Here is a 12,307-nt window from a genome sequence, read left to right as displayed (position 1 = left end):
AATCAGGCAGTTAATCACTTTACCTACAAACAATCACAAATAATCTTTACTTAGGATAATCTCCTTCAGTTACTTCCTTGTATCTTAACAGAACAATAGAGTAGTGACCTTGGAATGGAGATAACAAACGCCCTACCCTTTGGAATAGAATGGATAGGATTAAAATCAAATGGCATAAATACAGATGTAACAGGAGAATAATGGGAGAACCTGGCTATGCTGATCAACTGAATGCTGCCTCCACGTCATTCCTTCTTCCCTGACTCCGTCCACACCTTTGGGAACCCCTGGATCTTCTGGGGCTGGACCCCAACATTATTTCACTTAGCATAATGCTCTCCAGGTCCATTCATGCTGTCGCAAAGGGTGAGATTTCCTTCTTTTGTACGGCCAAGTAGTATTTCATTGTATAAATGTTCCACAGCTTTTAAAAAATCTATTTAGCTATTTTCAGTTTTTTGCTCTTACCAAATAGTGTTACAGTGGAGCTGTTTGTATAGATGTCTTTGCACACTTGTAGGAATAATTTTTAGAATACGGTACAGATCATAAGCTATATGTATTTTTAATTTTGACACATATTACTACATTGCCCTGATGCCAGCTGTTTTTCTGCTGTAATCCTGTCTGAAATTTTCCCTTCCTGTGGTTTTCAGTTTGGATTCAGAGGGTTTAGGAACACCTGGCTGGAAAAAGCCAGCAGTGGGTTTGCATGCCTGCAATACTCCCTGCTAAACTTAACTTGCCTTCTAAAGGAAATGCTGATCGTCAGTGGTAGGTCCCAGGATTGCTGTTTGCTGAAGCAGGTGAGGTTGCAGTGCTGTGAGGGCTTCCAGTGGGGGGAGTCATTTTTGAGGGCAGGTGGAGGTGTCCTAACCGGAGGTTCTGGCCATAGTTATCAAGCCTGCACCTGTCCCTGAAGAAGGCAGTGCTTTGGAGGTTGGCCACCATTATTATCTTCCAAATTGTTTTCCTCTTTCGTTTTTGAATGTTTGCTGTTAGATGTTCTGAAAAGTTGTTTTGTAGTTGAGGTTTTAATAGCTACCGTGGCGAATAACAACTATGGGTTTTGAAAGGAGTATTCTTCTGGGTTTATGAGAGACTGTCTTTCCACACCAAAATGAGAACACAGTTAAAATGGCGATGTCACCTGGCCAGAGGGCTTGGAAACGGAGAGTTGGTTTAGTGACTATAAAGGAGTAATTTCTTCCTGCCTCTGTTTGTGGAAAATGGGTAATTTCTTCTAGATATGGGTTGGCAGATAAGACAGGAAGAGGTCTAAAATGCATCTCAATTTTATGAGGAAATATTTGCTTGTCAACATACAGGTGTCATAACTGATTTTAAAGTGATTTCAATAGCAGAAAGTTTATAGGTATAATTATGGTACAACATATAACCAAATGCAGTGGGAAATCTCCCTACAGACCTAAAGTCGAGCAGAAAACCATTCTCAGGGCAGATGTTAAGCATTTTGGTTTAAAAGCTCTTTCCAGATGATGTTGATCCTCATCGTCAGTAAAGAAAGTAATTATGACAAGTAAGGAATGATGTTGATAACATCAATAAGATAGTTCCTAAGTCATCTTTATTGTTTTTACAGGGCGGGCCAAGGCCAGCCAGAATTATTAGTATTAGCATTCAAATTGCTTATAAAGAGCTTCAAGCATGATGATAATTTATGAAGTCAGTGTATATAGTAAACAAAACATGTCTTAGGTGTGTTCAATCTAGAGCTAATTGATGAGGTATCATTAAAAATAATAATGCTCACATCACGTGTGTTGGGAACTGTCCACAGCAGTCCATCTTTAAGTTGAGAAAGAACAGAGCCTGTTTTTAAACTGGCCCCTCACCTCTGTTTTATTTTGTTGCTCTTGGAGCTGTGCTCTGCTTTATATGTGGGATTTCAGTAATTCTCATCCCCAGAGAATTTTTTAGGCAGCAACTCTTCCATGCAGTTTAAGGTAGGAAAGTTGTAACCTTGCAATATGAAGTTTGAGATATCCAAATTTGTGAGCGATCCTAACTGGGCAAAACTTTATGCATAAATGCATAGCATATATCTTTCTGAGTATACTGATCTATCTATGAGATATATTCAACATTTACTCAATTTTTACCATTTTTAGGAGATGCAAGTTGTGGATTACATTTAACATAAAGATAGGATATCTTTTTTGCCGTGCTTTCCTTCTGTGAACAGGCATGCTTTTTTGTCTACTTTTATTTCTGTAAAGTTTCACAGACGTCCTACAAAGTGCGAAGTTTTATTCCCATTTTGCAGGTGAAGTTAAATATTGGTTACATACATACACACCCTCAAAGTAAACACTGTGGACTAACCAGAACACTGGCCCAGAAGTTGGGCTGTAAGGAAATGCTCTCTGCTCTTAAAAGAAAGGACAGGACTGAAGCCAGAAAATGGCCTTGGCTTTCTGGTCAGAGTCCTCTGCGCTCCCAGAACCGGTCACACAGACTCCTCCGCATGGCTTCACCTGTTCCTAACCAGGTCTCTGCTCAGCCCTGACCTGCCTCCTGCGACCTGTGACTAATCTCGGCTTCAGTTCATGCCATTGCAGCTCCTAACCGCACATGCTGCCGTAGCCCCGACCCAGCCTCCCGGCCTGTGGCCTTTTCCCAGTTGTAGTCCACTTTGTACCCTGCCCTCAGCTTAATCCTGCTGGAAAGTCCTGCCCAGGAACCTTTAGAAGCTCCCAGTTGCCTACCAGCAAGGTCCAAGTCTACTAGGATGGCCTTGACTAGTGCGGACTCCCATTCTGACCCCCGACGGCCTTTATGCGCTTGGTCCTGGGCTTTGTCTCACTCTCCCAGCCTCCCTGGTGTTCTGGGCAGTCCTACCCAGATCCAGCTGCTGCAGCCCACAGCAGTGGGGCCTGGAAAAGGACCTTTGGTTGCTTTTTCCCTAACAGCTTTACGAGGCATAAGTAATATATAAAGACTTGTGCATATTTAATGTCTACAATTCGTTGTGTTTGAACATATGCAAACACCTATGATACCATCATCACATCAGAGCTTGCTTTTTCAAATAACAGCTAACAGATTTTGAGTACGCATATGGCTCAAAAATCAAATGATATAAAAGCATGTTTCCCCCTTTACAGCTTGTTGCTCATCTAGTCCCCTTACATTGCCCCTCTCTCAGTAACCTCTTTTATTAGTTCCTTGTATATCATTTCTTAAGTGATCCCTTTGTATCAGTACATTGATTTTTTTGCTCTTTTATAGTTTCATGGTATTTCATCATATTCCTGTACCAAAATTTATTTAACTAGTCCCCTGTTGATGGACATATGTCATATTGCACATGTGCAAGTATATCTAGGATTATTGATTCACAGGATATATATTATTTGAAATTTTGATAGATGTCTTTTAGCTTTTTTAATTGATAATTTTTAAATATCAAAAAAGCAGCTCAAATTCCACTTCTCCTAAAATCCTCAAACCAAAGGGAGCTCTCATCCTTCTGCTGTGTGTCTGTCCCTCATTAGCAGTCACGTGTGTGTTATTTCCCTAACTGAAGTGAAAGAACTCCGCGCTTGCTTTCACATCCTCAGAACTTACTCTGGTACCCATAGATGCATCTGCTCATTGATCAGATGTTCATGTCTTTTGTTCAAGAAGAGAAGTCTCTGCTGTGGACCTGAACATAAGGAAGCTGCGTGCTACTTACTAGTGGTTTATTGAGACAAAGCTCTCTTTGGAGGGCAGATGCTCTCAGGCAGGCGCCACAACCAATTTAAAAATATTTATTGAGCATCAGAAATATAGACACAGTGAGAGGCTAGGGAGGAAGAAGAATGAGCAAGACCCCTTCCCCAAGTTTACTAGGCCTTTATAGTGTTTTAAATATATTTCAAAAACGTTTGTAATTGGGAAATTACATACATAAAAGTGCAGAGATTTTAAGTATACAGATGGAATGATTGAAAAATCTGCTTGAAACATTGTTAGTTAAAAATCTCTTGAAAAACTCGTTCTGGTAATACCTTCCCCTAAGTCAGGGTAGTCACTCCCCAATTTCTCTGTTCCTTTTTTCCTGTTCCCTGAATGCATTTACATTTGAAATCCCTGATTCTCAATAAAGTAGGATGTCTAGGCATCTGGGAGGCAGAAGGGGTTTGGGGCGGGAGGAAAGGTAATTGGAAGAGCAGAGATAAGAAGACTGACAAAGGAATTGAGCAGTATAAATTGAACACCAGCCCTAACTGGTTTGGTTCAATGGGTAGAGTGTCATCCTGCGGACTGAAGAGTCCTGGGTTCAATTCCAGTCATGGGCACATGCCTGGGTTGCGGGCTCCATCCATGTAGTAGGTGTGCAGGAGGCAGCCAATCAATGATTCTCTATCATCATCAATGTTTCTGTCTCTTCTTCTCCCTCTCTGAAATCAATAAAAAATATATTAATAAATAAATTGAACAACAGACTGCTTATCCATTGTATATTTACTTTTATTTTAACAAAGTTTGTTTGTTTGTTTATCCTCATCCCACGATATTTTTTCCATTGATTTCTGGAGTGGAAGGGAGGGAGGAGAAGGGAGAGAGAAATATCAATGTGAGAGAGACACATCAATTGGTTGCCTTCCACACACACTCCCTCACCGGGGCTGGGATTGTACCTGCAACCCAGGTACATGCCCTTGACCTGGAATCCAACCTGAGACCCTTCAGTGCGTGGGCCAATGCTCTAACCACTGAGCACACCACCAGGGCACATGTTAATAGTTTTTAGAAAAATCAATTCATTTTCTGCAGTTTAATCTCTTCAAGTACTGTGTTTTGTCTCCATCTCCTCAAATAGCATTGTTGGTGGTTAAAAACAGAGCATTAGTTGGTATTTTAAAGTGTAAAATTAAAACACCTGATGAATCTGTAAGCAGCCTATCAAAGCCATGACTCAGAACAAAACCCAATTCTAAAATGTTTATCTGATGTCACAGAATAAATTTTAAAACAAGCCATTTGCCCTCTATAGTTTATCTCAGCTGCACCTGCCATCGAGAATGCTGCCCACACACAGGAACTGTTGTTTAAAGACAGAAACGATCAGTCTTACCAGAAACGATCAGTATTACCAGGTTCTTGTATATTCTCCCAAAGATACTCTGTGAATAAAAAAGCATACTGCATGTGTGATGTGTGAACACAGACACACACCAAGCCCTCCTCCATTTCTACACAAATGGCAACAAGCTGTGTGTTCTGCACCTGTTTTGTTTTCATTTTACTTAACATCTGGGTTGTTTTGTTTTTTTGGCAACGTTATATATATACACCCACACTATTCTTTTGGCTGCATAATATTATGTAATTTAAGCAGTTTCTTCCTGGTGAATGTTTACGTTTGCAATCTTTCCTCTACAAACAGCACTGTTAAGGACATCCCTTTACATTTATTTCTGTGCATGGGTGCACATGTATCTAGAGTATGAGTTCCTAGAATGTGCCTTTTAAATAGTGTTTGTTTTGGCCCAGTTGCCCTGCAAAGAGTGTACCGGTTTACTTTCCATCAGTGTATGTAAGTGCGGTTTCTCAACACTCTTGCTAACACTTCTATTATCAGGTCATTTGTTCTTTGCCATTCTTCTTGATGAAAAATGATATTTTGATGTGGTTTCAAATTGTCTTTCTGTTGTTTTGATCCAGAATGATTTTGTCCAGGAAGAATAGCTCAGAGCTGCCAGGCCACTTCTTACTCATCACAATCATTTCTGCTGCTTTTCTAATTCCTTTTTTTCTTTGCCTCGGAGCAAAAGTGAGACAGACTTGTTTAAAAAAAAATCCGTTTGGGGAAAGAACATTGCATATATAATGACTAGATTACACATTAAAAAAACAACACTGAGTCCATTTATTTGACCCATTTCTCTTCTCGTTTCCTAGGCTGCCTCTCTTTCCTCTATTCCTTTTATTCCTTTCTCCAGAGGACCTCACACTAGTCAGAGACATGAGAACTTCAATCTTCCTTCTGTCTGAACAGATTTTTCCAAATAAAGTTCTCCAAGAATTATTAGCTTATTTCCTTGGAGGTACCTGAAAATTATTTCTACTCAGCAAACCAGCAGTAGAATCACAGTTCTGTAAGGGCTGGGCTTTTCACTGCTGTAACCCCAGCCCTAAGATAGTGCCTGACACACATAGACACTCAAAAGCTTTATTTATATGTATGTAACCTACATAATATAAAATTGACCATTTTAACAATTTTTAAGTGTACAGTTCAGTGGCATAGACTACATTTACATTTCATTAGTTTTCTTTCAGATGAATGAATGAGTAGTGATACTTGTTTTTTGTTTCTGAAATTAACAAGAGCCAGATGGTCTTTTAATTCACATTGTTCTTTCCTCCAGACGAAGTCATACGGAAGCGTCTCCTAATTGATGGAGATGGCGCTGGAGATGATCGCAGAATTAATCTGCTAGTGAAAAGTTTCATTAAATGGTGCAACTCTGGATCCCAGGAAGAGGGGTATATCTTTTCACTGTTGTTTCTATACCACTGTCCTCATGTGATTCTAGGCCTTATACACAGTTCTGATAATGCAGATTTTCACCCACCTTAAATGTCCAATTGAGTCAACTCTTGGTTAATCAAGAGTGGGTTTTTCTGGCCTTAATTCTCTGGAGAGGCCTGCTTTATGTTTGTTAAAAGGTGTAGAAGGCATAATGACTAGAAGAAATGAAGATTAAATCCAGGCTCATTATTTAGTCACTTTTAGCAGATATGTGTTTAAATATCTAAATAAAATGTTCTTTTTTAAATAAGCTAATAGGTTGTTGCAAAGTTTTGTACATATTTAATAATTTTTAAATTAGAAAAATTTTCCTCATTTGAATTAGCTTTTCACATAGACAAATAACCACATAGAGTGAAAAAATCGTGAGAATTGTGAAGACAAAAAATCTGATCAAAACATTTCAAAAAGTATTTAAAACAAGGAGCTGTTTAAATTAAACTTATACTGATAGGAACAACAATACCATCTTTGCATTTTTAACCAAAGCAGTTATAAACTCAAGTGTACTATATTTGGGGAAGGAAAACAAGGGACAGATAGTCTAAATTATTTAAAGTAAAGCAAAGGATTCTCTCAGAACTTTATATAATTTAATTAGCAAATGTTTGCCTACACTATAAACAGTTCAACTTCGGTAATCCGCAAAAATCTTTATCCCATTTTTCTCTCTTTTTTATTAGTTACAGCCAGTACCAACGTATGCTGAGTACACTGTCCCAGTGTGAATTTTCCATGGGCAAAACTTTGCTGGTATATGATATGAATCTCAGAGAAATGGAAAATTATGAAAAAATTTACAAAGAAATAGGTAAAGAAACCTAAAGTAATTAATCTTTAGCTATAATTTTAATTTTTATGGCCTAAGGGAAATAATACTTGCAAGTATTTTTCTTTGATTAGTAGTAAAATAATGACAATAACAATATTAATAGAAAGAATATAGTAAAATCAGTTACAAAAATGTATTTTAATATGATATAGTACTTTACAATTTTTTTAAAAAAATGTCAGCATCTATTTTATTAGCAATGGAACTTAATTTAAAAACATTTTAAATTTTAAAATGGATAGAGATTATAGATGTTGTTATAACTATCTTAAAAAAAACCTTTTTCTATAGAATGTAGCATTGCTGGAGCACATGAAAAAATTGCTGAGTGCAAAAAGCAGATTCTTCAAGCAAAACGAATACGAAAAAATCGCCAAGGTAAGAGTTTTGTGGGATTTAGTTAGGGTGCGGATGCTTTATTACTGACTAGGATTTTCATGATTTTTTTTTTAATGTTGTGAGGTAAAATCTTCAGCTAGAATCAGCCTAAATTGTAAAAGAGAATTAGGAGCCCTAGCTGGTTTGGCTCAGTGGATAGAGCGTTGGCCTGCAGACTGAAGGGTCCCAAGTCTGATTCAGGTCAAGGGCACATACTTCGATTGCAGGCTCCTCCCCAGCCTGGGCCCTGGTTGGGCATAGGCAGGAGACAACCAATTGATGCGTTTCTCTCACATCGATATTTCTCTCTTATCTTGTCTTCTCTCTTCCATTCTCTCTTAACAATCAATGGAAAATATCCTTGGGTGAGGATTAAAAAAGAAAAAAGAATTAGGAGCCAAACTTAATTCTTCAAAATTATATTATTCTTTAAAATAGAGAAGGAAGATTATGCTAAAAAAAATTTATTTTTCCTGGATTGAATTGATTATGCAAGTATTTCTTAAGTATTTGTTTTTTTATTTTTTATTTTTTTTACTGTCTTCGGACCCCTTTGCCTAAATAATATAATGGTTAATCTGCAAAGGCTATTTACACAAGTACACTAGATTTAGGATTTTGTTTGTTGTTTATTTGTTTAATTGGAGTACTTAAAAAAATAATTTAAGCCCACTGAGTTTTTATTAAGTACAAAGCAAGCAAATATTTACAAGCTGCCTAAATAATAAGAGGAAGGTTAAAGTTTTGCTCTCTTTGTTCTTAAATTAGGGTATATCCTTATTGCAGTCCATAAAAACAATTGCAAAACAATTTTTAAAGGCATAGGTATTGTCCTTCCTATAGTGTAAATTGAAAGAAAGACAGAAAGAAATAAAATGTATAATTAGAATTGTGACATATATGAAAAACTAGAAGGAAATGGAAAATGTTAATGGTTATTTGGGGGTTGTAGGTTTTTATGGCTTAAGTTTTTTTTGTTTGTCACACTTTTGTTGAATTAATATGCAGATTTCCAAAACAATAAATTTTACTTTTTAACGAATAATTACAATGATGTTCAATTCCTTTTTTTTTAAAGTTGTTTTTTTAATTCATTCTAAAATGCATGTGGTCAAGTTTTGGTGGTGAGTTTACAGCAAGATATACCAATTAATAAATCAATTGTAAATTCTTCTTAAATGTTACACATTGTTTTTGTTGACTATTGAGGGCTTTCAAATGAATGCTGCTATTTATCATTTCATAAGAAAGGTTAACGGAAGATACATGGTTTATCCTGGAAGTCTCAGTGGAGCAGAAACAAGGTTCCTGAATTTTAAATCATTTCTAGGTTTCTGAAATCTTTGTCTTTAGAATGAGTGAGAAGTACAATTTGCTGTTTTCTAAGGTCTGGACTTAATGGTATGCTATATTTACCTTGCTGATGGTTTATTTGCTGGGCAAATAGTATGTATACAGTCCTCTTTAGAATCATCCACTGGATCAGTAATGACTTAAGATCACGTATGCCTCTGCTGTTCTCTTGTATTCTGCCCATGAAAAGGCAAGTGGAAAACAGCAGGAGCTAACGTGCTTGCTTGGAACACTTGAATTCGTGTGTCATTGCAGTTGTGGCTGAGTCAAGTGACACTGGCAGTACTCTTTCCTTCCTAAAACGTTTCATTTCCTTATGAACTAGGAAAGTGATTTGGAAAGACTTGTGATATTATACATTTTGTTTTGATACCCAGCTTCAAAAAAACCTTAATTTTATATCTTTCAGAATATGATGCTTTGGCAAAAGTGATTCAACATCATCCAGACAGGCATGAGACATTAAAGTAAGTTTAGAGCTTTACTAGAAAGTAACTAATCTTTATATGTGTTTACATACTGGCCTATGCATTCATTTTTTTTTAGGAATACATAATATGTTTCAAAAGGAGGGACCAGGTTGCCAATATGACATAGTCTAATACTATTAAATAGATATTTTTGATGCTCCCTATACTGCTTGTAGTTCTGAAATAAACGTATATAATATGCATCAATATGAAAATGAATAAATAGAATATGTCCTACTTACATAGTGTAATACTAAATAGTAGTTTAAAAGAACAAAGTAGAAATACTCTTTTTAAACACATAATCAGAGAAAAGAAAAACAGAAGATATGTAAGGTGGGGCAAACATAGGTTTACAGTTGCGAGTGTGAGAAACACAGTTCATTCTTGTATTATTATTTACTAATTATTGTATTATTTTCCATATGAACAACTGTAAACCTACCTTAGAGATACAAATACATGCTTTAAAAAAGGATTGGAATAATATAGTGATTGCCTGAGTGGGTGGTAAAGGAAGAAAAATGGCTTGGGATAGAGGACTGGGGGTAAGATTAAAAGTGTGTCAAGCAAATCTGCAATGTTTTATTTCTTTTCCCAAAAACCCAACTTGAAATAAGTATGACAAAATGTTGTTAAAACTCATCAATTCTTGGGGTTTGATATTCTGTTATCTATGTTTTCCTATACTTTAAAAAGTATATAGAGGTTTCATTTTAATGAAAATAAATGCATACTTAGAAGTTAAGAATAAATCACCGTAGCTTTAAAAGTCTAATTATAATAGAGTATTATAACTCATCCTTTTTTTATTTTTAAAAACTACTTAGTAATTAAAAAGTTAGTTATTAGGAATTCTATTCTTCCGTTAGCAAAATATAACACTTTTATTGTTTTTCAGGGAACTAGAAGCTCTGGGCAAAGAATTGGAGCATCTTTCACATATTAAAGAAAGTGTTGAAGATAAGGTATTTGCATATATATGTTAGATTTCATGATATGTATGTTTATAGATCAATGTGTATTAATTTTTTTCTTGTTAACACAGCTGGAATTGAGACGGAAACAGTTTCATGTTCTTCTTAGTACCATCCACGAACTTCAGCAAACACTGGAAAGTAAGTAGAAATAGCTTAATAACGAATGTTTATAAGGATTTTTAATGGCCCAGGGACATGCCTTCTAAAATATACATCTCAAAGAGAGAGTACACGTTCAATTTTATTATTTTTTATTTTTTAATATATTTTATTGATTTTTCATAGAGAGGAAGGGAGAGAGATAGAGAGCTAGAAACATCGACGAGAGAAAAACATTGACCAGCTGCCTTCTGCACATCTCCCACTGGGGATGTGCCCGCAACCCAGGTACATGCCCTTGACCAGAATCGAACCCGGGACCCCTCAGTCCGCAGGCTGACGCTCTATCCACTGAGCCAAACCGGTTTTGGCACGTTCAATTTTAGAACATCAGTGTAGTTGGATGACGTTAGAAAGTACTCATGTTGTTCAGCTTTCTGAATATATGCAGAAAAATCTAAATTTGTAGTAATATCTGATTTAAACACATATCCAGTAGTCTATATTAAGAGCAATTTAAGGGTAATAGATTTAGAATTTTTTTGGTTTATTATAGTTTATTGCTATAAAGTAACGATGCAGGACCCAGGCAGGCCATAAGTGAGTGAAGTAGGTAGTGATAAGCATATTTGCATACTCAGTAGAATAGTGGGTGCTTTGGGGGAACTGTAGACTTGCTCATGGTATTGATTATAACCAATAGGAAATTTCTGTATTATCTGATCTGATTGTTTTCAAGAAAAGCTAAGACCTAGGTTTTTGTTTAAAGTGAAATCTATCACGTAAGTTTTACATTATTTCCGTAAGTTTTACATTATTTATATCAGTTTCACATTTACGAATACACAAGAACAACCAAAATGGAACTTTTAAAACCAAACACTTGTGTGTGCCTATTACAGTCATAGGCTATTATTTTGCCATTTTTATTTTAAATTGACTGTCTAATAAAGGATAAACATTTTCATATATTTATTAGACATATAATTTAAGCAAATTTGACTTAAGTTTCATGTTTCTTTCTCAATCACAGATGATGAGAAGCTCTCGGAGGTAGAGGAGGCTCAGGAAACAAGCATGGACGCAGATCCTAAGCCATAGGCCAGCGCTCACCACTCCCCAGCTATTGAAGGAGCAACACGAGCTTAGTGTGTTTAGCATTTGCTGTGCTCTTGAGGAATTTAAAGTTTTGTCAGTGAACTAATTTGCTTTTAAATGTTTACGTACAGTTCATTCATATTTCTTCACACACAAAAAAATGACTCCGCTATATATTTGTTTTGTTATTGAAATACCTTTTTTATTCTTAAACTTAAAAGGTAGGAAGCAGCATCCAAAACTGTTCAATAAAACTTTTTCAAGCTCATTAGTATTCTAGGAAGTTTTTAACTATTAACATTGATTTGCTTACAAAATAAGCTGAAAGATTGTGAGAAGGTGGTGTTTCTAGGATGTCCATGAGAAAGTGAGTCAACTTCTGGAAATTGTTACCATTTTTTTAAATAGGTATAATTGTCCTTTGTTTGTTTTGTGTGGTTTTTAAAAAATATTTTTATTTTTCAGAGAGGAAGGGAGAGAGTGAGTGAGAAATAGAAACATTGATCGCCTGCCTCCTGCATGTGCCCTGACCGGGAATCGAACCAGTGAC

The 12,307-nt window shown here is 36.2% G+C and overlaps 1 protein-coding gene across 1 annotated transcript; it reads left to right on the top strand.

Annotated features, from left to right (window-relative positions):
* Positions 1 to 6,345: 6,345 nt before the first annotated feature.
* Positions 6,346 to 12,025, top strand: THOC7 (THO complex 7). Its single transcript, XM_006779140.2, has 7 exons — positions 6,346 to 6,501; positions 7,231 to 7,358; positions 7,671 to 7,757; positions 9,520 to 9,577; positions 10,482 to 10,548; positions 10,629 to 10,698; positions 11,693 to 12,025. The coding sequence occupies exons 2-7, from the start codon at positions 7,250 to 7,252 to the stop codon at positions 11,758 to 11,760; spliced, it is 459 nt and encodes a 152-aa protein (XP_006779203.1). The 5' UTR covers positions 6,346 to 6,501; positions 7,231 to 7,249; the 3' UTR covers positions 11,761 to 12,025.
* Positions 12,026 to 12,307: the final 282 nt, after the last annotated feature.

Source organism: Myotis davidii, unplaced genomic scaffold (assembly GCF_000327345.1).
Source record: "Myotis davidii unplaced genomic scaffold, ASM32734v1 scaffold189, whole genome shotgun sequence".
Taxonomy (NCBI): Eukaryota; Metazoa; Chordata; class Mammalia; order Chiroptera; family Vespertilionidae; genus Myotis; species Myotis davidii.
Note: the sequence above shows the minus strand (reverse complement) of the source record. Positions and strands in the feature narration are given on the sequence as shown.

Bases quoted from the DNA above. Each gene is read 5' to 3' on its own strand.
- THOC7 (XM_006779140.2), top strand. From the start codon at position 7,250: ATGCTGAGTACACTGTCCCAGTGTGAATTTTCCATGGGCAAAACTTTG. The intron at 7,359-7,670 runs GTAAAGAAACCT...CTTTTTCTATAG, and splicing joins AAAAATTTACAAAGAAATAG to AATGTAGCATTGCTGGAGCA. The intron at 10,699-11,692 runs GTAAGTAGAAAT...TCTCAATCACAG, and splicing joins ACTTCAGCAAACACTGGAAA to ATGATGAGAAGCTCTCGGAG.